Source organism: Schistocerca americana, chromosome 8, assembly GCF_021461395.2.
Source record: "Schistocerca americana isolate TAMUIC-IGC-003095 chromosome 8, iqSchAmer2.1, whole genome shotgun sequence".
NCBI lineage: Eukaryota > Metazoa > Arthropoda > Insecta > Orthoptera > Acrididae > Schistocerca > Schistocerca americana.
In genome coordinates this window covers 153,468,813-153,494,755 of record NC_060126.1, presented here as the reverse complement: position 1 = coordinate 153,494,755, position 25,943 = coordinate 153,468,813, and the positions used below count along the sequence as shown (strand labels likewise).

At 45.5% G+C, this 25,943-nt stretch overlaps 1 protein-coding gene across 1 annotated transcript in view; it reads left to right on the top strand.

Annotated features, from left to right (window-relative positions):
- LOC124545640 (trichoplein keratin filament-binding protein-like) overlaps positions 1–25,943 on the top strand; it is a 110,499-nt gene that overhangs the window by 31,680 nt on the left and 52,876 nt on the right. The window contains exon 3 of the mRNA XM_047124586.1: positions 17,524–17,691. Within this exon, the coding sequence (XP_046980542.1) occupies positions 17,524–17,691 (168 nt within the window). The remainder of the gene's footprint in view (positions 1–17,523; positions 17,692–25,943) is intronic.

Sequence of the window (25,943 nt, the reverse complement as noted above, 5' to 3'; positions counted from 1 at the left end):
AACTGTGCCTCAACCACAACGCCGCGCGACCTGGCACTGGCGCGCGTCCCGTCCCAGTCGCGTCGCGTCCCAGTCGCGTCGCGTCGCGTCGCAGTTTGCGCGGTCCCATTTGAACCCTGTGAAGTTACAAAAACGCGCGCTGCGCTCCGTCGCGCCACACGCGCTATACGCGTCTCAATTTGCGTCTAGCCTTTATGTTGGCTGTCTCTTTAGTGGGTTTGTCGCATCTTCGAAGTGTTCTGCCAACAAAGCGCAGTTTTTGTTTCGCCTTCCCCACAATATTACCTATGTGGTCTTTCAAATTTAAGTTAGCTCGTAATTGTAATTCCTAGGCATTTAGTCGAATTGACAGCCATTAGATTTGTGCGATTTATCGTATACCCAACATTTATCGGATTTCTTGTCGTACCCGTGTGGTTGACCTCGCACTTTTCTTTGTTTTGTGCTCATTGCCACTTTTCGCACCATAAATAAATTCTCTCTAGATCATTTTGTAATTGGAATTGATGGTCTGAAGATTTCACTAGACGGTAAACTACAGCGTCATCTGCAAACAATCTAAGGGGGCTGCTCAGGTTATCACCTAGATCATTTATATCAATCAGAAACAGTGGAGGGCGTATGACACTATCAAGCGGAACGCCATATATCACTTCTGTTCTACTCGATGATTTACCGTCTATCACTATGAACTGTGACCTCTCTGAGAGGAAATCACGAATCCAGTCACACAACTAAGACGATACTCCATATGCAAGCAATCTGATTAATAGTCGCTTGTGAGGAACGGTATCAAAAGACTTCTGGAATTCTAGGAATATGGAATCGATATGAGATCCCTTGTCGACAGCACTCATTAAAAAATGGTTCAAATGGCTCTGAGCACTATGGGACTTAACTTCTAATGTCATCAGTCCCCTAGAACTTAGAACTACTTAAACCTAACTAACCTAAGGACATCACACACATCCATGCCCGAGGCAGGATTCGAACCTGCGACCGTAGCGGTCACGCGGTTCCAGACTCTGCACTCATTACTTCATGGGAATAAAGAGTTAGCTTTGTTGCACAAGAACGATATTTTCTGAATCCATGTTGGTTATGTGTCAATAAGTCATTTTCTTCAAGGTGATTCATAATGTTTGAGTACAGTATATGCTCCAAAATCCTACTGCTAATTGAGGTCAGTGATATGGGTCTGTAATTCAGTGGGTTACTCCTATTTCCTTTCTTGAAGATTGGTGTGACCTGTGCTACTTTACAGTCTATAGGAACAGACCTTTCGTCAGGTGAGCGGTTGTATATGATTGCTAAGAAAGGCGCCATTGTGTCTGCATATTCTGAAAGGACCCTGATTGGTATACCATCTGGACAGGAAGACTTGCCTGTCTTAAGTGATTTGAGTTGTTTCGCAACACCTAAGATATCTACTTTTATGTCACTCATGCTAACAGCTGCTCTGGTTTCGAATTCTAGAATATTTACTTCGTCTTCTTTCGTGAAGGAATTACGGAAAACTGTATTCAGTAACTCCGCTTTAGTGGCACCATCATCGGTAACATTTCCATCGCTATCGCGCAGTGACGGTATTGACTGCTTTTTGCCACTGGTGTACTTTACATACGACCAGAGTATCTTTGGGTTTTCTACTATATTCTGAGACAATATTTCATTGTGGAAACTATTAAAAGCATCTCGCATTGACGTCCGCACTAAATTTCGAGCTTTCGTGAAACTTAGCCAGTGTTGGGGATTTTGCGTTCTTCTGACTCTGGCATGCTTTTTTCGTTGCTTCTGCAACAGTGTTCGGACGTGTTTTGTGTACCATGGTGGATAATCCGATTTGATTTTGATTGATGATTTTTATGCGGTTTTTGGACTCAGGACAATTAAAAACCTATGTGATTGAAGGGTTTTATGCGGTTTTTGGCCTCAGGACAATTAAAAACTGATTTTTCTCATCCGATGGAATATGACCCGTCCGTGGTGGATGCGCTTACGTAACTAACAGTATCAACCATGTACACTGAGCTGTACAGTTTGTTTAGTGTCAAACGTACACCTTAGCCGGCCGAAGTGGCCGTGCGGTTAAAGGCGCTGCAGTCTGGAACCGCAAGACCGCTACGGTCGCAGGTTCGAATCCTGCCTCGGGCGTGGATGTTTGTGATGTCCTTAGGTTAGTTAGGTTTAACTAGTTCTAAGTTCTAGGGGACTAATGACCTCAGCAGTTGAGTCCCATAGTGCTCAGAGCCATTTGAACCATTTTTTTCGTACACCTTAGGCATTGCTGTATGATTCATTTGTCATTTGTAGTCGACCACTATTAAATAATGATGCTTACAGCTCCATCTGTTGCTACATTCTGTAACTATTTATTTTTCTTCTGCCATACATTTTCCTCCTCCTCCGATAATATTCCGTTGCAGTTTGACAACATTCTGACACAGGCTGTTCCAGCTCGTGGGCTCCGTTGTGAGCCGCGGAGCGCTCCCTGCTCCGGGAGCCGTGTTGCTCGCTGTGACCATTCAAATGGGCCGGCACGTGGCACGGCTGGCTGAGGCAGGCGGCAAGGCAAGCGTTCTGATGTGCCAGCTGCGTCTTACAAGATCGACAACATCATACTTTTGCTGCTAAGACGTGGTGACATGCTACACCAGGAAATACGATGTTCAGGAAATAAATAAGAAACAACGGTTTTACAAGAAATTGCATACTAAATTTATTGGGCCTCTGTAGCTTGACTTTTCTTTTCATTACAAGATCGAAAATATCAGGCGTCAAAGTGTTCGCAGCGTTAATGCGGAGGATGGCCTTCATTGTTGCATCCTGAAGAAACGATCGTTCCTTACTTTTTACTCTTTTCGTTGCTGAGAAAAGCTGCTCACAGCAATACGTAGATCCAAACACGCACATGATCTGAGCGGCGTTGTCGTGAAGCTTGGGAAATGTTTTTTGCTGTAATGAACGATACCATCATGACAAATCGAACGTGTTGTAGCACCTGTCTTTCAACAAAGTTGAATTTTGCTAATCAATAATCTCCAATTGAAGTGATGATGACAAGTCATCGGGGGAAACTGAAAAAGGAGTGCTGAGCACCTTAAGTTCCATTTCCAAACTAGTGAGGTCTCGGAATAGTGTTTCAAACGACGTGATGAGCTGCTTTAACTTTGCTTGGTAATCGCCGAAAGTAGTACCTTCAGGTAGTTTTAAAGAAGCAAAACGATTGAAGAACGTTAAATGTCCATTAGTCATATGCCTCTCAAATAAACGTAACTTTTGCATGAACGCTTTGATCTCGTCGTGCATGTCAACGATTAGCTGCCCTTTGCCCTGCAATGACAGATTTAAATTATTCAGATGCATAGATATGTCAGCTAGGAACGCCAGCTCTGATATCCATTTTATATCTTTCAGACAACGCATTTCTTCCCCTTTCATTTCGAGAAAAAGGGTTATTTCCTCACGAATGACAAAGAAAACATCAAGAACTTTTCCCCGACTCAGCCAACGAACTGTACTGTGGTAAGGTATATCCCCATACTCCACTTCCATATCTTTCAGGAATCCTTTGAATTGGCGATGATTCATACCGTGACGCCGCACAAAATTCACACACTTAACGACATCTTTCATGACGCCACCTAGCTCTACTGTTTCAGCGCACAGTGCCTCTTGGTGAATAAAACAATGAAGAGTCAAAATGTCTTTTCCGAAATCGTCCCTGAGTTTATTTTTCAAACAAGAGGCATAACCTTGGTGACACCCGATCATTTGTGGTGCACCGTCTGTCGCTACAGAATGGAGCTTATCCCACGGCAAATTCATATTGTTCACTGATTCACAAACAGCTTCAAAAATGTCACGTCCTGTTGCGGTGTAATCGAATGGTACCACATCCAAGAGTTCTTCAGTTACTTGCTGCTCCATGTCGACACCACGCACAAAAACTGCAAGCTGAGCCCAGTTGGATATGTCGATGCTTTCGTCAAGCACTAGCGAAAATGCAACAAAGCTCTCCGCCTTTTTCCTGAGCTGTGTCTCTAAATCCGCTGCCATGTCCAGGATTCGACGAGACATTGTTTGCTTCGACAGGCAAACCCCTTCAATTGCCTGCACCTCCCTTGGAAACAAACATTCTGCAACGGCTACCATGCACGATTTTACGAGTGGTCCCACCGAAAACGGCTTGTCACTCGTCGCAATGATGTGAGCCACCCTGTGGCTTGCTCGAATTGCAGACTCAGTAGTGTTTTCTCCGTTCTCATTCACCTGAAAATTATAAACGCGTTACATTACAGATCACGAACTATGTTGCATGTTTTGATACCCTCCGTATTACGACACCGTTTTTAAACTTAACGTCTCCTGGTATGTCGTTCTTAAGCCTGGCCACCAGTTCTCCGCGTGCAACGCCTTCTACCTGATCGTAGTGCGCTGCGTGAAGACGTGTATAATGTCGTTGTATATTGTACCTCTTCGCAGAATTAAATACAGGGTGATTCAAAAAGAATACCACAACTTTAGGAATTTAAAATTCTGCAACGACAAAAGGCAGAGCTAAGCACTATCTGTCGGCGAATTAAGGGAGCTATAAAGTTTCATTTAGTTGTACATTTGTTCGCCATTTCAGCCAATAAAGTTTTTGGTCCCTTTTTCTTCGAAGGTGCTACTGTAACTGGACTACAGTATCTGGAGATGTTAGAGAATTGGCTGTTCCCTCAGCTCGCACAAGAAGCACAACAATTCATATTTCAGCAGGATGGAGCGCCACCACATTGGCACTTATCTGTCCGTAACTACCTGAACGTCAACTACCCGAGGCGATGGATCGGCCGCCAGGCAGCCCGTGACAGAGAACGTCATCACTGGCCTCCAAGAAGCCCTGATCTCACCCCCTGCGATTTTTTCTTATGGGGGTATGTTAAGGATATGGTGTTTCGGCCACCTCTCCCAGCCACCATTGATGATTTGAAACGAGAAATAACAGCAGCTATCCAAACTGTTACGCCTGATACGCTACAGACAGTCGTCCCTTTTTTGTCTATTGTGTTCCATGATGTTTCTCCTTTTTTATGTCTATGTTCACGATGTTTTCTCCTTTGTTCTTTTTTTAAATGTCTTCTATTGTTTGTTCTGTGTCTTTCGGCAGAAGAGCAGCGCATATGCTGCTGCCAGCCCACCCCGATGGGAATTGAAATACAATAAAGAAAAAAAAAAGTTTCCGTTTGAGAGTGTTGCTACAGCATATATGCACTGTAGTGCAACTCTGGTGCGGATGTTTAAGCACCAAGGTGTAGGCTAGAGATTAGTGTGGCATTCGTGTCTTTTCGACGTGCATGCGGTAAATGTGGAAACTTCAACTGTGGCGACGTTATCATCAGATGCGTCCAAACAGGATAAGCACCTTGTTATTTGTTTCTTGAGTGCCAAAGGACGAACACCAGAACACGTCCATAAGGGAATGAAGAATTTGTAATAGACAGCATGTCCGTCCAAAACTACTGTTGTACAATGGTGTGCCAAGTTCCATGCTCGTCGCGCTTCCTGAACAAGGGGCCCATGTCGAAAATGTCGTAACGCAGATGTTACGCCGACTCAAATGGGAGACACTCGAGCAACCGCACAATAGCCCTGATTTTCAAGCCTTCGGTCCCTTAAATAAGGCCTTGAAGGGTCGACGAGTACGTCCAGCAGGCAGTTACGGACTTCTGCTCACAGCAGGACATGGTGTTTCACCAACAGGGTGTCTTCAACCAGGTGCATTGGTGGGATGGTTGCCTCAATGTTCACGGTGATTTTGCCTGACCGGCAGTCCGATTCTGGACTGTACGGCCAACGAACAAGGAACTTTTTGATCCCCCCTTATAATTTGTAAATATTTCGTTGAAAACGGCTGTACTGTGATCCATTAAATAACGCAGCCGCTGTGAAAGTGATGCCATTGCCATTTAGCAGAACAGTAACCGCAACTCCAGACAGGAGTGAAACTTCGGCATAACCCAAGTCGAACCTGATGATCTCGCACGTGCGTCAAAACTGAAAGGTCGCGGTATGGAATCCCGGATGGATGACGTGCTTTTCACCTTCTTTTGACCGATCATTCACCTCTCAATGACGTTGACTTTCGCCAGAAGTGAAATGTAATTTAGATTCCATGTTAAACTCTAGATTTCTGCATTAGGCAGACAAGTCGTCCGGTCGTAATACGAAGCCAGGTGGGAGGAAGGGGGCCGGGGAGGTGTGGAGAGGAGTCGCTAATACTGTAATACAGTATGTATACATGAAGAATAAAGATGTAGAATGTCAATAAAGTTTGTTTTATTTGAATAGTCTTCCGAATTTTCACATAAAAAACTCGAAGACATTATCTTCCTGCACGCCCTCGTATGTACATTGTCCATATTCCTGTCATGTTTATCGCAGTTTTCAGAATCTCTTGAAAATGGATGCGTTCCCATCACCGCAATCAGTTTCTACACTGTAACTGGTGACAGAGTAGAAAATTGTTCTCTTGGTATACACGACACATTTCAGCTTTACTAGATTTCTTCACAGTTCCTATGAAACACGAGTAGTAATGATCTCTAATAGGCACAGTGTTGGACGATAAACGTGTAAAATCTTTTAAGCGACAGATAGCCACGCTATAGCTAGATAATCTTCAGCACGGCTGCGTGCATCTACAGGATGGGCGTTCTTTCCGGAGTGTTTCGGTTACACGTAACGATAAGGGCGCAGTGGAGCCCCTAGGGTTTTCAAGTAGCCTACAGTCTATTAATGTAGCCTGCGCTATTACTCATTTCAGATGGTTCTTGTTGCTTTGAAATTTATTCACTCCCTTGACCAGGTATTTGTAAATGCAAATCCCTCGAGATACAGGTCTGGATAAAACATGGTGCACTTGAGTATATTTTATGGCACACACCTATTGCCTTTTGCCTTGTGTACCGATAAACACTCGAGTAATTTGGGGAATACTAAATATATCTACATCTACATTTATACTCCGCAAGCCACACAACGGTGTGTGGAGGAGGACACTTTACGTGCCACTGTCATTACCTCCTTTTTCTGTTCTAGTCGTGTATGGTTCGCGGGAAGAACGACTGCCGGAAAGCCTCCGTGCGCGCTCGAATCTCTCTAATTTTACATTCGTGATCTCCTCGGGATGTATAAGTAGGGGGAATCAAGATATTCGATACCTCATCCAGAAACGCACCCTCTCGAAACCTGGACAGCAAGCTACACCGCGATGCAGAGCGCCTGTCTTGCAGAGTCTGCCACTTGAGTTTGCTAAACATCTTCGTAACGCTATCACGCTTACCAAATAACCCTGTGACGAAACGCGCCGCTCTTCTTTGGATCTTCTCTATCTCCTCCGTCAACCCGATCTGGTACGGATCCCACACTGATGAGCAATACTCAAGTATAGGTCAAACGAGTGTTTTGTAACCCACCTTCTTTGTTGATGGACTACATTTTCTAAGGACTCTCCCAATGAATCTCAACCTGGTACCCGCCTTACCAACAATTAATTTTATATGATCATTCCACTTCAAATCGTTCCGCACGCATACTCCCAGATATTTTACAGAAGTAACTGCTACCAGTGTTTGTTCCGCTATCATATAATCATACAATAATGGATCCTTCTTTCTATGTATTCGCAATACATTACATTTGTCTATGTTAAGGGTCAGTTGCCACTCCCTGCACCAAGTGCCTATCCGCTGCAGATCTTCCTGCATTTCGCTACAATTTTCTAATGCTGCAACTTCTCTGTATACTACAGCATCATCCGCGAAAAGCTGCATGGAACTTCCGACACTATCTACTAGGTCATTTATATATATTGTGAAAAGCAATGGTCCCATAACACTCCCCTGTGGCACGCCAGAGGTTACCTTAACGTCTGTAGACATCTCTCCATTGATAACAACATGCTGTGTTCTGTTTGCTAAAAACTCTTCAATCCAGCCACACAGCTGGTCTGATATTCCGTAGGCTCTTACTTTGTTTATCTGGCGACAGTTACACCCAGAATGAATTATCACTCTGCAGCGGAGTGTGAGCTTATATGAAAATTCCTTCCAGATCAAAATTGTGTGTGACACTGGGCCTCGAACCTGGGACTGAGTCGGGTTCGGATAGCTCAGTTGGTAAAGCAGTTGCCCACACAAGGCAAAGGTGCTGATATCGAGTCTCAGTGTGGCACACAGATTTAATCCATCAGGAGATTTCAACGTATTTCATTTCCAGAAAACGATTTTATCAACACCATTCGAATCACCATGTGTTTCAGTATACACCAACTGACAAAGAAGTGAAGAATGCAGAAGGAGAGGAGAAACCAAAATGAAGCTTCATGTTTTGAGAGAATATGTGCTGTTATTTCAGTGATAATAAAAAAGCACTCCGTCTGCAGGCCACAAGTGGCCCATCGGGACCGTCCGACCGCCGTGTCATCCTCAGATGAGGATGCGGATAGGAGGGGCGTGTGGTCAGCACACCGCTCTCCCGGTAGTTATGATGGTTTTCTTTGACCGGGGCCGCTACTGTTCGGTCGAGTAGCTCCTCAATTGGCATCATGAGGCTGAGTGCAGCCCGAAAAATGGCAACAGTGCATGGTGGCCCGGATGGTCACACATTCAAGTACCGGCCATGCCCGACAGCGCTTAACTTCAGTGCTCTGACGGGAACCGGAATATCCACTGCGGCAAGGCCGTTGTCTCGGTGATAATACAATCAATAGAAATTTACAAACATTTCAGTACTCTGAGCTCACTTATCAGTATGATGCGACACTCCCTCTGAGCTGGATGCATTCACTGATTCGTTTCGGAAAGTGGATCATAAAACCTTTGCGTAGTCTCGTGAGGAATCTTGCCCACTACTGTCATAAGTGCTTCTTGACATACTGAATACTGGCAGGTGAGTGAGTTGATGTTCAACCTGGCCCACATATGTTATGTTGAGAGATCTGGGGCTGCTGGTGGCTACTGCAGAACCAGTTCATAGACATAAGTGGCATGTGCAGACCAACATTGTCATGCTGTAAATGGCAGCACGATGCAGTCAGGATGTGGGGATGCGCTACCTCCGTGACGTACCATTCTATCGCTCGAGTTCCCCTAATCTCTACCAGCTCTCACCAGAAGTCATACCTGAGGGCTCCCCACATCGTGATCCTAGGAGTGAAACCGATGTGTCTCTTGAAAACATGGGAAGAATGCGACCTCTCCTACGTCGTCACCATACTTGCCAATGATAGTCATCGGGATACTGCAGAACCCCGATTCTTCACAGAAAATAACGTGACGCCATTTATCACAAGTCTATGCTTTCACTCACGGAACCAAACTAAGTACAGATATTTGGGTTGTAGTGTTAACAACAGCCTACACATTGGATGGAAATTACCTAGTATGGCTGCTGCTAGTCTCTGACCAGTTGTGCGGGTTGACAGAATGTTGATGGGGTTCCATTACCTGTTCCCGGATGGCAGACAAAGCTGGGGAGGGCGATCGTTCAAACCCGCGTCCAGTAATCCTGATTCAGGGTTTCTGTGATTTCCCTCAATCGCTTCAGGCAAACGCTAAGATGGTTCCTTTGAACCGATACGGCTGACTCCCTACCCCCTATTCCCTAATCCAATGGGACTGATGACCTCACTGTTTGGTCCCCTCTCCCAAATCAACAAACCAACCAATCTACCTCTTATAAAAAATTACAAATCTGTAGCCATTTACATACCCGCCACTAAGTTACATTGCCAACCGACGATGTCTTCTGAATGCCTGCCTCATGTTTTTTGTCAGGATGTGTGCGTGTGTATATATCATACTTGAAACAAAAAAAAGATAAAGCACCCAGAAAACATGATTGGTTGCCAATGTAACTTCATACATGTGTACAAAGTAAAGTTGCCATCTGGCCGTGGGTGCTTCAAGTACGTATATAGTAGTACCAGCATCTGACAGAGTTCGAACTGTGTGTCTGTATATAGTTCTGTGTTTAGCCTCGACCGACCGACGTGTACTTCTCTGCCTTTGGGTTCATTAGATGTGGTATGGTTCAAATGGCTCTGAGCACTATGGGACTTAACATCTATGGTCATCAGTCAGATGTGGTATGGAGCAGCATGTTGTCAGCAACCGCTCTCCCGCTCGTTGTCGGATTTCTTGACCTTGAAACTGCCGCTAATCTGTCAAGTAGTTTCTCAATTGGTCTTACGAGGCTTAACGCACGTTGTACCAGTCCTCCACCAAGGAGAAACCCCTGTCAGTACAGGGAATCGAAGCTGGGTCCTCCGCATGGCAGTCAGCCGTGCTGACCACTCTGCTGAGGCAGACGAGTTACGTACAGGTGAGCCAAAATTCGCGCTCGCGGCCACGAAACGCGATTCCTTGCTTCATTTCCGGATTACGACAATGATTGCACTGTTATCCACATGTGTACGACACGCTTAATATATCCTCCCTGTTATTGCTGCCTTCAGCTGCCTGTAAGTGGCTATTGCACGTTGAATTTGAGAACAGTGGGTGGTTACATTAGGACTGTGTGTGCTTTGCGGTGGAGAGGGGTAACTTTGACAATATGTTATGAAGATTATCTACGTTTTGTGGAAGATATGCTGTCACTGAAAATGTATGTAACGCGTTACAACTGGCTGCTCTTCTCGAATTTAGGACATACAATTACTTTTAACATCTCCACATCGATACGTTTTCTAGTTATTTCTGTCCTATTACAGGTAATTTATTTTTAACTGATTATTACTTTTCATTAATATTTCTTGCCATGTCTGACCAATAATTGTTATGTCATCGTTAAAAAACTGTAGTTATACCATGCTTTTTGGTAAGAGACAGTGTACATGACAACTTTAGTGGGAAGATCAAAATTATAAAATGAAAATATTGATACCTATACCTGGAATCAAACATGAGTATTCCTTCTCAAAACGCTGTCCACTGCACTAACTGGGTATATTCCTTTTTTTAACGGATTTGACGCAGTTAATTTGAGGCGTGTCTAGATGCCCTTCCTGTCGCCATTGTGTTATTCCTCGGGGCAGAGTGTGTGCGCCCCAACACTTAGCGTGTGTGCTATAGGTAAGTGAGAAAGTTTTGTAAATAGTCGCGAATCGTGTAAATGAGACTTTAATAGCCTATCAGTACCGTGTTCACCTGGTGGGGTGTGGAGAACCATGCCCAGGCTGTGCGACACACTGACCCTCGCCATTAATCCAATAGGCAGATTCTATCCTGGGCTACACGCCTCCCCATCGAAGAAGGTGTGCTTTAACATGCATGGCTATCTGGTTGGGTTCATGGGACATTCTGGTTACTTACATGCGTAATACCTTGACAGTTTCTGATCCTTGTTGTGGACATGTAGTACCAATATGCATGGTCTTCAGTAACCTGATATCTACAACAAATGTGTATTGTGTATGTCACACAATGCGTTCCACCCTTTACTACGATTCCAGTGCATCAGTGTTTCCATGAGATTAGTCTTTTTCCGTATTTGATCAAGAATATTAGTTGAAGCAAAACCGTTTTAGCTAGATAAGTAGCAGAAGACTGAGCAAAGTGTTTCATTGAGATTGGCCATGTGTAAATAAGAAGGTTTGGTTAAATAAGTAGAAGAAAAGGAGTTTCATCTAGATAAATGGCAAAACAAAATTCTTTGATCAACAATCTGTGCATTAGATGTATATTACGTCAGTAATTCACTAAGTAATGTACGACATTTATTTTTTTCAAAACACATGTATTCTTATGAGTTTGAATTTGGTGAGACAATCAACCAAAACTTCATTTACACCGCTAAGGAAGGAATGAATGAAGGAAGGAAGGAAGGAAGGAAGGAAGATTAGGTTTAATGTCCTCTAGACATAGAAGTCATTAGAGTCGAAGCACAAGCACGGATTATGTCAAGGGTGGGAAGGAATTCGGTCATTCGGCCGCGCCTTTTCGAAAGGAACCAACCCGCTTTTGCCACAGTGATTTAGGGAAATCATAGAAACCCTATATCTGGATGGCTGGACGCGGATTTGAGCCGTTTTCCTCCTGAATGCGAGTCCATGGTGCTAGCCAGTGCGCCACCTTGCCCAGTCTTACAAGTACTATTTCTCTAGATAATCACCATCGCGTCCTAATGCCTAACGCCAGCGTCGTTTAGGAGCAGGTACTCCCTGTTGGCAAAAGCTCTTGTCCTGTACTGTTAGCCATGTTTTTATTGCGTAGATCAGGCTCTTATCATCTTCAAAGAGTGGCCAGTTTGGAGTAATCTTAAGTGTCCCAAATAGATCGATTCACCATTCTGAGAGCAGTGGCTGTGACAAAGATTTCCCTAACTTGGCGATCATGCAGCTCAGTTTCTGCACCTCATGACGCTTCACATCTTTTGACCCTTCGTCCAACTATACTCCTGTCAACTGCATCTACATCTACATCCATACTCCGCAAGCCACCTGATGATGTGTGGCGGAGGGTACTTTGAGTACCTCTATCGGTTCTCCCTTCTACTCCAGTCTCGTATTGTTCCTGGAAAGAAAGATTGTCTGTATGTCTCTGTGTGGGCTCTAATCTCTCTGATTTTATTCTCATGGTCTCTTCGCGGGATATACGTAGGAGGGAGCGATATACTGCTTGACTCCTCGGTGAAGGTATGTTCTCGAAACTTCAACAAAAGCCCATACCACCGGTGAGCAGTATTCAAGCAGTGAGCGAAGAAGTGTACTGTAACCTACTTCCTTTGTTTTTGGACTGCATTTCCTTAGGATTCTTCCAATGAATTTCAGTCTGGCACCTGCTTTACCGACGATCAACTTTATATGGTCACTCCATTTTAAATCACTCCTAATGCCTACTCCCAGATAATTTATGGAATTAACTGCTTCCAGTTGCTGACCTGCTATATTGTAGCTAAATGATAAAGTATCTTTCTTTCTATCTATTCGCAGCACATTACACTTGTCTACATTGAGATTCAATTGCCATTCCCTGCACCATGCGTCAATTCGTTGCAGATCCTCCTGCATTTCGGTACAATTTTCCATTGTTACAACCTCTCGATATACTACAGCATCATCCGCAAAAAGCCTCAGTGAACTTCCGATGTTATCATCATTACAGCACACTGCTCACAAACATATAAGCATGTCCCCATGTTTTCCGCAACCAAGAATCCAAGTAGACCACGTGTCTTGCATAGCCATTTTGATGCGGATTTGCTCGAAAATTTGCCTTCGCACACACGCAAAAGAAACATCAAATTTGAAGCCCCTGAAATATTAAAATACCGACACCAAGAAGGAGTTGTGCGAGATAAGCGAAGGAGAGGGGAGGAGTGTATCTACATCTGAAAGATAACAACCGTTGAAATTTCGTGCCAATAGCGCTGGTAGCAAATAATGTTTGCTTTAAATGCGATCTGTATTAGTCGTGAGCATCGGCTACCCTTGGGATTTGACGTAGTGAGCTGACGTTACTCAAGAATGCTTCTAAGACGAAGGAGACGCCACTATCAACAGCTCACTGTGTTTGAGCGAGGTCTTGTAATAGGGCTACGAGAAGCTGGATGTTGCTTCCATTATTCTGCAGAAAGGCTTGGCAGGAATGTAGCCACTGTGCATAACTACCGGCAACGGTAGTTACAAGAAGGTACGGTCGCAGGAAGACCGGGCTCCAGACTGCCATGTGCCACTACCGAGAGGGAAGGCCGTCGTGTTCGACATATGGCAGTGTCGCATCATACTGCGTCTGTAACAGCAGTTCGAGCACCAGTTAGTGCCACAGTAACACAAAGAGCTATTACAAATCGGTTATTCCAAGGACAGCACTGAGCTAGACGCTCTGTAGCGTGCATTCCACTGACCCCAAACTACCGCCATTTGTGATATTAGTGGTGTCAAGCGATAGCTCGTTGGAGGGCTGAGCTGAGGTGTTTCGTGGTTCCTGATGAAAGCCAACTGTACAAGAGTGTTACATCTGCAGTCTTGAGAGAAATGCAGGTTGTGAGTCATGGCATGCTCTTTACTGAGTCTTGCAGTGAAATGTCTCAGCAGTTTCTTCTTCTTCTTTTTTGTGTGTGTATGTGTGTGTGTGTGTGTGTGTGTGTGTGTGTGTGTGTGTGTTCAACCCTGAAGTTGGTTTGCAGCAGAGCGACATTCTTCTCTTGTGTTTGCTTTCCTCTTCATTTCCACATATGTGTTACATCCAATGTCATTCATGATCTGTTGCATGTATGATACCCTTAATCGCCCCTGCCGATTCCTTCCCTCAATAGCTCTTTCTGCTATTGTTCCAATGATGTTCTTGTGCCATAGAATGTGCCCTACAAGTTTGTCTCTTCTTGTTTGGATGCGCCTCATCAGGTGTAGCTGCCTGTTATTCTTTAATGTGATGGTTCAAAATGGTTCAAATGGCTCTGAGCACTATGGGACTCAACTGCTGTGGTCATTAGTCCCCTAGAACTTGGAACTACTTAAACCTAACCAACCTAAGGACATCACACACATCCATGCCCGAGGCAGGATTCGAACCTGCGACCGTAGCTTTAATGTGATGATATCTGCCAATCGTATGCCTTACTCTCTGTGATCATTTCAGCATTTGTTGTGTTATGATCTGACTTTATATTCTAATATTATTTCAGAGAGTAGATTTCTAAGCTTTTCTGAGCATGATTGATTGATAGTCCAATTGCAGCTTTCTGTCCAAGCTGATTCTATTTAGTGCACAACATGTTACTGATTGACTCAACTATAATCTTGAAGTGCTATGAACTGTAGTCCCATGGTCACTTGTTCCTTAAATTATTTTGTATTTTATTATTTACACCTCCTAGCTCCAATAGGAATGGGGTCATGGGAAAAAAATGTGCTTCTCAACCCCTGACTAGTAGGTTGCCTGCACAGCGGGTGTGTTGTGTTGGAGTAGTATCAGTCTGCTCTGTAGACCTATTTTACTAGGATCATAGATACAGATGGGTATGGCTGGTGGATGGTTGAGACAGATAGAGAAAGGGATGGACAGAGGGAGGGGGCAGGAGGGACTGGAAAGGGAGAGAGGGAGCTGGAAAGGATGGAGACAGAGAGGGAGGAGGAGAGGAAGCACAGAGAGAGGTGTAGCAGTATGAGATGGATAGGCAGAGTGGGGAGAAAGAGAGGGATAGGGAGAGGGGGCTGGAGGAGATGGATAGTGGATGTGGGGAGGAGGAGGTGGATGTGGAAATAGAGGTATGAGGAAAAGGTCAGAGAGGGAGGGGGAGGAGGAGATGATTAGAGAGAGGCTGGAGCAGAAGATGGACAGAGAGAGGGGGAGGGGAGGGACATGCAGTAGACAGGTGGAAGGTGTAAAAGGGTAGTGAATAGGTGGAAAAGGGAGGGGATGTGTATGTGTGTGTGTGTGTGTGTGTGTGTGTGTGTGTGTGTGTGTGTGTGTGTGTGTGAAGCTGGCCAGAGTGGCCGAGCGGTTCTAGGTGCTACAGTCTGTAATCTCGTGACCACTACAGTTGCAGGTTCGAATCCTGCCTCGGGCATGGATGTGTGTGATGTCCTTAGGTTAGTTAGGCTTAAGTAGTTCTAAGTTCTTGGGGACTGATGACCTCAGAAGTTAAGTCCCATAGTGCTCAGAGCCATTTGTGTGTGTGTGTGTATGTATGTGTGTGCTTGTGCACATGCACACATGTGCATATGACCAGGAGCTTCTCCTCCACCACTGGACCGATTTCAACCAAACATAGTACACATACTCCTTGCTATTGAGAATGAGCACCTTGGAGGTTAGAACTTCATAGCATACATAGGGGTAGAAATATGGGCAAATGTGTTTCCTACTGCTGACATGTAGTCTGCCACCATGACAAGCATATTATGTGGGTACTTTTGGCATTCCTTTCAGTGGCTATATGTGTAACTTGACATGGCAGAAACGAGACAGGGAGGAGAGATGGAAAATGGGACAGAGAAAAGTGGGAGAGGAGATGGACAGAGAGAGGGAGGGGAGGGGATGTACAGAGAGAGAGGGAGTATGGTATGAAAAGAGAGAGAGTGGGGCAGAAAAAATGGATAGGGAGAGAGGTGAGAAGGTGTACAGAGAGTGTGTGGAGAAGGGGATGGACATAGAGAGGAGGAGGAGGAGGAGGAGGAGGAGGAGGAGTGGATTATCACAATGCGAGGAGGAGAATGAGATCGACAGGGAGAGTGGGGAGGAAGGGATGGACAGAGAGAGAAGGGCAGAGAAGATGTCTAGTGAGAGGGGAGAGAGAGATGGTGGAGAGAGGGGGAGGAGGAGATGGACAGAGAGATGGGGGAGGTGGAGGAGATGCAAGAGACTGGTATAATGTGCCATGTGGTAGTGGGCAGGTGGAAAAGGAAGAGGGGGTGGGTCTACATGGACAGAGAGAGGAGGATAAGAATATGGACAGAGGGAGGAGGAGGAAGATATTATCAGAGTGAGGGGTGGAGGATATGGTCTAAAGAGATGGGGTATGAGAAAAAGAGACAGAGTGTCAGGGAGGAGGTGATCGACAAATAGAGGTGGAGGATGTGTTGGACAGAGAGATGGGAGGCGGGGAGCAGAAAGAGAGTTTGACACAGAGGGTGAACGAGGAGACTTTTCAATATATGTGTCAAATGCGTATGTGGGTGAAGCTGTGGGGAAAAGTTGACCACATAAATAAAATATTGGTAGAAATAAAAAAGCTGAGTTTAATTTGTTAATGTGTGGGGCTTTCGCAATCTGTAACAATTTCTGCATGAATGATATCAATGCAGATGGCACTGTAGAGGAGTGATTTGATAAAGAGGTTGTGATAAGTAATGAGAAGGATCATTTCATGAGATTTAGGTGTTATGAGGTGGTTAGGATTGTATCATGAAGAGAAGGGGTAGACTGGAGCCTTGACTTGGAATAGAAGAGGCAGAGTAAGTCATAATTGCTAGGTTAGATCAATCTCAACAATTATTTCATGGTATTGAGCGAGGGGTGAGGAAGTATGAAATTACTATGGGTAAGGGTGTGTGGAGATGCAAACAGGCATGTGGAAACCCCGGAATAATGAAAGGTCAGAATTTCTCATGATAACAAGTACAAAGAGGTGTTGATAGCTGACTTTGTATGAGACATAGGGCAGACAAAGGCATTGCTGGTGTGGAGACTTTAGCAGTTAGTATAAGATGTGGATGGGGGTGGACTAACATATAAGGGCAGCAAGACAGAGTGCATCAAGTTCAGTGATTTGAAAGTACTGGCAAATTCGCTGATCTTTGTCATATTTTCATTGGCGGGTATTGCTTAAAATCCATCCACGCTGATGTTGGTATCTGGTTGGCGTCCATGTAGTGAGAATACAGCAGACCACTGCACGAAGCACCTAAAGGCCACTAGTAGTTGGTTCACGGAAATACTGTGCTCTGAATGAAACCGTCAAGCCGACTGTAAACCAAAAAATATGCCATCGACAGGTTTCAGTGTCGACTGTAGACTGACAGTGCTGTCGGCACAGGTGCGGCACCAGCTGGAGGCCGAGATGAACCGCGCCGCCCTGGAGGAGGAGGAGCTGCAGCAGCGCCTGGACGCTGCACGCCAGCTGGTGGCACAGAGGGAGGCACAGCTGCAGCAGCTGCAGGAGAGGGCCATGTCCAGGCTGCGTGCACCACCCGGACGCAGGCAGGTAGGCTCAGCAGTCCACGAGACCAAAGGTCAGGGCATCGACTCTAGATACATTACGGACAACATGATAAGGCGTTCCAATAATTTACACTACTGGCCATTAAAATTGCTACACCACGAAGATGACGTGCTACAGACGCGAAATTTAACCGACAGGAAGAAGATGCTGTGATATGCAAATGATTAGATTTTCAGAGCATTCACACAAGGTTGGCACCGGTGGCGACACCTACAACGTGCTGACTTGAGGAAAGTCTCCAACCAGTTTCTCATACACAAACAGCTGTTGACCGGCGTTGCCTGGTGAAACGTCGTTGTTTTGGTGCCTCGTGTAAGGAAGAGAAATGCGTCGCATCACGTTTCCGACTTTGACAAAAGTCGTATTGCAGCCTATCGCTATTGCGGTTTATCATATCGTATCGCGACATTGCTGCTCGCGTTGGTCGAGATCCAATGACTGTTAGCAGAATATGGAATCGAAGGGTTCAGGAGGGTAATATAACGCCGTGCGGGATCCCAATGGCCTCGTATCACTAGCAGTCCTCGTATCACTATCAGTCGAGATGACAGGCATCTTATCCGCATGGCTGTAACGGATAGTGCAGCCACGTCTCGATCCCTGAGTCAACAGATGGGGACGTTTGCAAGACAATAACCATCTGCACGAACAGTTCGACGACGTTTGCAGCAGCATGGACTATCAGCTCGGAGACCATGGCTGCCAGACTGGCGTATCACCCGGCGTGATGGTATGGGGTGCTATTGGTTACACGTCTCGGTCATCTCTTGTTCGCGTTGATGGCACTTTGAACAGTTGACGTTACATTGCAGATGTGTTACGACTCGTGGCTCTACCCTTCATTCGATCCCTGCGAAATTCTACATTTCAGCAGGATAATGCACGACCGCATGCTGCAGGTCCTGTACGGGCCTTTCTGGATACAGGAAATGTTCGACTGCTGCCCTGGCCAGCACATTCTCCAGATCTCTCACCAACTGAAAACGTCTGGTCAATGGCGGCCGAGCAACTGGCTCGTCACAATACTCCAGTCACTACTCTTGATGAACTGTGGTATCGTGTTGAAGCTGCATGGGCAGCTGTACCTGTACACACCATCCAAGCTCTGTTTCACTCAATCCCCAGGCGTACCAAGGCCGTTTTTACGTCCAGAGGTGGTTGTTCTGGGTACTGATTTCTCAGGATCTATGCACCCAAATTGCTTGACAATGTAATGACATGTCAGTTCTAGCAATTATATTTGTCAAATGAATACCCGTTTATCATCTGCATATCTTCTTGATGTAGCAATTTTAATGGCCAGTTGTTATTAATCAGTTTCTTGAACTCCCTGAGTAATCTTCAGCGTTCTTCTGTAGCACCACACTTCAGAAGCTTCTATTTGCTTGTTGTTTATTATGATTATCATCCACATTTCACTTCCTTAGAAGGTCGCACTCTACACAAGTGCCTTAAGAAAAAGTGTTCTAACACTTACATTTATATCTGATGTTAAAACCGTTCTCTCTTTCAGAAACGCTTTTCTTGCTATCGCCAATCTGCAGTTTATACCCTTTCTTCTCCTGCCATCATTAGTGATTCTGATGCGCATGTACAAAGACTCCTCTACTATTTTAAAGTATCATTTCCTAATATAGTTCTCTCAAGGTAAACTGACTTCATACGACCACACTCGAACACGTCTGTCTTACTTTTGTTTTGTTCAACTTGTAACATTTGTCAAGTCGTTTCTATTGCTCTATGAAGTCTTTTTTCATCTCTGGTGAAGTTACAATGCAACAGGAAATATTTAATTTTTAAATATTCTACCGAATAGTTTACACACTTTCCAAATTTCTCCTCTGTTTTCTTCAGTGCTTGCTCTGTATCCGTACCATTGATAGTGGTGTGCCCAAGAAGATCCCAGCAGCAACGCTACGCACAGGGGTGGCACCACGTGCTCTTTTTGGACGACTCCTGGCTCCATGTACAGCATCATTATGCATGTCTCCACGTGGGGAGGCTCGAAGGAAAATAAACATTGCCAGATTGCATTCCTCATCGTCATACTGACCCAGCGTTTGCCTCGACTGTAGGAAATACCATTCAGTGTGCAACATGATCACCGCTGGTTCTCACAGCTGATAATCTGTACAGCAGACATTACATTTGTGTTGTATTAAGGTCAGTAATTGTACCGTATCTTCACATGAAGTTATGTTTCAATAAGACAACACTAGGCTTCAGACTGCCTGTGCTGTCCTGGCCTAGCCAAGCATGAGACAGAGGTTGTTGAACTGTTGCACTGGCCGAAACGATCACCAGAGCTACCAACCACAGAAAATATCTAATCATAGGTTGGCGGGAGACTAGCTCCTCACCACTCACCGTCACGACGACTCGGGAGCTGCGGCATAGCGGTGAAGCAGCACAGGACAACGACCCATGTCTCATAAGCTGCGACACGCTCGCGAGTGTAGAACAAATTTCTTTTATTATTTTCGTCTACAATAAGAAAATAGTTAGGTCCTTAGACTACCGGTTTCAATTAGAGGTGACCATCTTCAGAATTGCAACAAAACTTGTGAAAAAAACAATAAAATAGGTGATGATGATAATTATTACTAACATATATGTAGAAAAGGCCCTCTAAAATATAACAGAGCACACCTGTTTTAAAACATGTCTTAACATAATGAAGTCCTAATACAATGAATCCATAGTCATGTAGTCATAAGATACACACAAAATCGACATATCGTCGTCGCACATACACTCCTGGAAATGGAAAAAAGAACACATTGACACCGGTGTGTCAGACCCACCATACTTGCTCCGGACACTGCGAGAGGGCTGTACAAGCAATGATCACACGCACGGCACAGCGGACACACCAGGAACCGCGGTGTTGGCCGTCGAATGGCGCTAGTTGCGCAGCATTTGTGCACCGCCGCCGTCAGTGTCAGCCAGTTTGCCGTGACATACGGAGCTCCATCGCAGTCTTTAACACTGGTAGCATGCCGCGACAGCGTGGACGTGAACCGTATGTGCAGTTGACGGACTTTGAGCGAGGGCGTATAGTGGGCATGCGGGAGGCCGGGTGGACGTACCGCCGAATTGCTCAACACGTGGGGCGTGAGGTCTCCACAGTACATCGATGTTGTCGCCAGTGGTCGGCGGAAGGTGCACGTGACCGTCGACCTGGGACCGGACCGCAGCGACGCACGGATGCACGCCAAGACCGTAGGATCCTACGCAGTGCCGTAGGGGACTGCACCGCCACTTCCCAGCAAATTAGGGACACTGTTGCTCCTGGGGTATCGGCGAGGACCATTCGCAACCATCTCCATGAAGCTGGGCTACGGTCCCGCACACCGTTAGGCCGTCTTCCGCTCACGCCCCAACACCGTGCAGCCCGCCTCCAGTGGTGTCGCGACAGGCGTGAATGGAGGGACGAATGGAGACGTGTCGTCTTCAGCGATGAGAGTCGCTTCTGCCTTGGTGCCAATGATGGTCGTATGCGTGTTTGGCGCCGTGCAGGTGAGCGCCACAATCAGGACTGCATACGACCGAGGCACACAGGGCCAACACCCGGCATCATGGTGTGGGGAGCGATCTCCTACACTGGCCATACACCACTGGTGATCGTCGAGGGGACACTGAATAGTGCACGGTACATCCAAACCGTCATCGAACCCATCGTTCTACCATTCCTAGACCGGCAAGGGAACTTGCTGTTCCAACAGGACAATGCACGTCCGCATGTATCCCGTGCCACCCAACGTGCTCTAGAAGGTGTAAGTCAACTACCCTGGCCAGCAAGATCTCCGGATCTGTCCCCCATTGAGCATGTTTGGGACTGGATGAAGCGTCGTCTCACGCGGTCTGCACGTCCAGCACGAACGCTGGTCCAACTGAGGCGCCAGGTGGAAATGGCATGGCAAGCCGTTCCACAGGACTACATCCAGCATCTCTACGATCGTCTCCATGGGAGAATAGCAGCCTGCATTGCTGCGAAAGGTGGATATACACTGTACTAGTGCCGACATTGTGCATGCTCTGTTGCCTGTGTCTATGTGCCTGTGGTTCTGTCAGTGTGATCATGTGATGTATCCGACCCCAGGAATGTGTCAATAAAGTTTCCCCTTCCTGGGACAATGATTTCACGGTGTTCTTACTTCAATTTCCAGGAGTGTATTTAAAATGTGGTATATGCTAGTCTTCAGTATAGGCGGAATCATCTCGTTAACAGTGCTATTGTTCATAACAAAATACGCTACAGTAGTCACGAAATTTTTGTCTCACAAGCTCATCAGATGTCGCTATGGCCCACATGTATTCGTCGATATATAATTGTACAAAGTGCAATGATAACAAGAATACAATAGATAAAGTCTAAGGTCGGCTTACCAGATATAGAAGTTATTACAGTGGTAAAATGCAATAAATTAAAACCAAGACTAAAGTTAAATTTAGATTGTTAAAAGAAAATAAACAATTGTTTAAGTGATGACACGTAATTCCGGGACGCTCTTGTGGCGATGTAAGACAAAAATTTAATGAAGTACATAAGGACAAACATACGGAGCTAAAAGAATAATATAAAAATGATAAAATAAGTAGGGGAAGAAGCCCAGGGGTTGAAACAACAGACCATAGTAAGCAATCAGGGCACTGTTTTGGCATCGCCGCCAGAATGTCACATAGACGAGAAGTCCTTGCGACACGCCGTTTCAAGAAAGGAACGACCAAACACCGTATCAGTCACTTAATAACATTACCTAGTTAATAAACTGTATTAAAAACTGAGAAGGGCGAAATCAACACATGAGTGTAGACTGGGACACTCAGATGTTTAGGACGGGTTGTAGGGACAGAGCATCGAGTGACATTATACTGAGTGCACTATCCGAAAATTACCTCGAGCAATTAAACAGAGAACCGACTCGTGGAGATAACATCTTGGACCTACTGATAACAAGCAGACCCGAACTTTTCGACTCTGTATGTACAGAACAGGAAATCAGTGATCATAAGACCGTTGCAGCATCCCTGAATATGGAAGTTAGTAGGAATATAAAAAAAGGGAGGAAGGTTTATCTGTTTAGCAAGAGTAATAAAAGGCAGATTTCAGACTACCTAACAGATCAAAACGAAAATTTCTGTTCCGACACTGACAATGTTGAGCGTTTATGGAAAAAGTTCAAGGCAATCGTAAAATGCGTTTTAGACAGGTACGTGCCGAGTAAAACTGTGAGGGACGGGAAAAACCCACCGTGGTACAACAACAAAGTTAGCAAACTACTGCGAAAGCAAAGAGAACCTCACTCTAAGTTTAAACGCAGCCAAAACCTCTCAGACAAACAGAAGCTAAACGATGTCAAAGTTAGCATAAGGAGGGCTATGCGTGAAGCGTTCAGTGAATTCGAAAGTAAAATTCTATGTACCGACTTGACAGAAAATCCTAGGAAGTTCTGGTCTTACGTTAAATCAGTAAGTGGCTCGAAACAGCATATCGGGACACTCCGGGATGATGAAGGCATTGAAACAGAGGATGACACGCGTAAAGCTGAAATACTAAACACCTTTTTCCAAAGCTGTTTCACAGAGGAAGACCGCATTGCAGTTCCTTCTCTAAATCCTCGCACAAACGAAAAAATGGCTGACATCGAAATAAGTGTCCAAGGAATAGAAAAGCAACTGAAATCACTCAATAGAGGAAAGTCCACTGGACCTGACGGGATACCAATTCGATTCTACACAGAGTACGCGAAAGAACTTGCCCCCCTTCTAGCAGCCGTGTACCGCAAGTCTCTAGAGGAACGGAAGGTTCCAAATGATTGGAAAAGAGCACAGGTAGTCCCAGTCTTCAAGAAGGGTCGTCGAGCAGATGCGCAAAACTATAGACCTATATCTCTGACGTCGATCTGTTCTAGAATTTTAGAACATATTTTTTGCTCGAGTATCATGTCGTTTTTGGAAACCCAGAATCTACTCTGTAGGAATCAACATGGATTCCGGAAACAGCGATCGTGTGAGACCCAACTCGCTTTATTTGCTCATGAGACCCAGAAAATATTAGATACAGGCTCCCAGGTAGATGCTATTTTTCTTGACTTCCGGAAGGCGTTCGATACAGTTTCGCGCTGTCGCCTGATAAACAAAGTAAGAGCCTACGGAATATCAGACCAGCTGTGTGGCTGGATTGAAGAGTTTTTAGCAAACAGAACACAGCATGTTGTTATCAATGGAGAGATGTCTACAGACGTTAAGGTAACCTCTGGCGTGCCACAGGGGAGTGTTATGGGACCATTGCTTTTCACAATATATATAAATGACCTAGTAGATAGTGTCGGAAGTTCCATGCGGCTTTTCGCGGATGATGCTGTAGTATACAGAGAAGTTGCAGCATTAGAAAATTGTAGCGAAATGCAGGAAGATCTGCAGCGGATAGGCACTTGGTGCAGGGAGTGGCAACTGACCCTTAACATAGACAAATGTAATGTATTGCGAATACATAGAAAGAAGGATCCATTATTGTATGATTATATGATAGCGGAACAAACACTGGTAGCAGTTACTTCTGTAAAATATCTGGGAGTATGCGTGCGGAACGATTTGAAGTGGAATGATCATATAAAATTAATTGTTGGTAAGGCGGGTACCAGGTTGAGATTCATTGGGAGAGTCCTTAGAAAATGTAGTCCATCAACAAAGGAGGTGGCTTACAAAACACTCGTTCGACCTATACTTGAGTATTGCTCATCAGTGTGGGATCCGTACCAGATCGGGTTGACGGAGGAGATAGAGAAGATCCAAAGAAGAGCGGCGCGTTTCGTCACAGGGTTATTTGGTAACCGTGATAGCGTTACGGAGATGTTTAACAAACTCAAGTGGCAGACTCTGCAAGAGAGGCGCTCTGCATCGCGGTGTAGCTTGCTCGCCAGGTTTCGAGAGGGTGCGCTTCTGGATGAGATATCGAATATATTGCTTCCCCCTACTTATACCTCCCGAGGAGATCACGAATGTAAAATTAGAGAGCTTAGAGCGCGCACGGAGGCTTTCAGACAGTCGTCCTTCCCGCGAACCATACGCGACTGGAACAGGAAAGGGAGGTAGTGATAACGGCACGTAAAGTGCCCTCCGCCACACACCGTTGGGTGGCTTGCGGAGTACAAATGTAAATGTGAATGTAAATGTAAATGAGTAATACGCTTACTGTAAGAACTTAAAAGCAATTACACTACTGGCCATTAAAATTGCTACACCAGGAAGTGTGACGTGCTACAGACGCGAAATGAAACCGACAGGAAGAAGATGCTGTGATATGCAAATGATTAGCTTTTCAGAGCATTTACACAAGGTTGGCGCCGGTGGCGATACCTACAACGTGCTGACATGAGAAAAGTTTCCAACCGATTTCTCATATACAAACAGCATTTGACCGGCGTTGCCCGGTTAAACGTTGTTGTGATGCCTCGTGTAAGGAGGACAAATGCGTATCATCACGTTTCCGTCTTTGATAAAGGTCAGATTGTAGCCTATCGCGATTGCGGTTTATCGTATCGCTACATTGCTACTCGCATTGGTCGAGATCCAATGACTGTTAGCAGATTATGGAATCGGTGGGTTCAGGAGGGTAACACGGAACGCCGTGCTGGACCCCAACGGCCTCGAATCACTAACAGTCGAGATGACAGGCATCCTATCCGCATGGCTGTAACGGATCGTGGAGCCACGTCTCGATCCCTGAGTCAACAGATGGGGACGTTTGCAAGACAACAACCATCTGCACGAACAGTTCGACGACAGTTTGCAGCAGCATGCACTATCAGCTCGGAGACCATGGCTGCGGTTACCCTTGACGCTGCATCACAGACAGGAGCGCCTGTGATGGTGTACTCAACGACGAAACTGGGTGCACGAATGGCAAAACATCATTTTTCGGATGAATCCAGGTTCTGTTTACAGCATCATGATAGTCGCATCCGCGTTTGGCGACATCGCGGTGAACGCACATTGGAAGCGTGTATCCGTCATCGCCATACTGGCGTATCACCCGGCGTGATGGTATGGGGTGCCATTGGTTACACGTCTCGGCCACCTCTTGTTCCCATTGACGGCACTTTGAACAGTGTACGCTACATTTCAGATGTGTTACAACCCGTGGCCTTACGCTTCATTCGATCCCTGCGAAACCCTACATTTCAGCAGGATAGTGCACGACCGCATGGTGCAGGTTCTTTAGGGGCCTT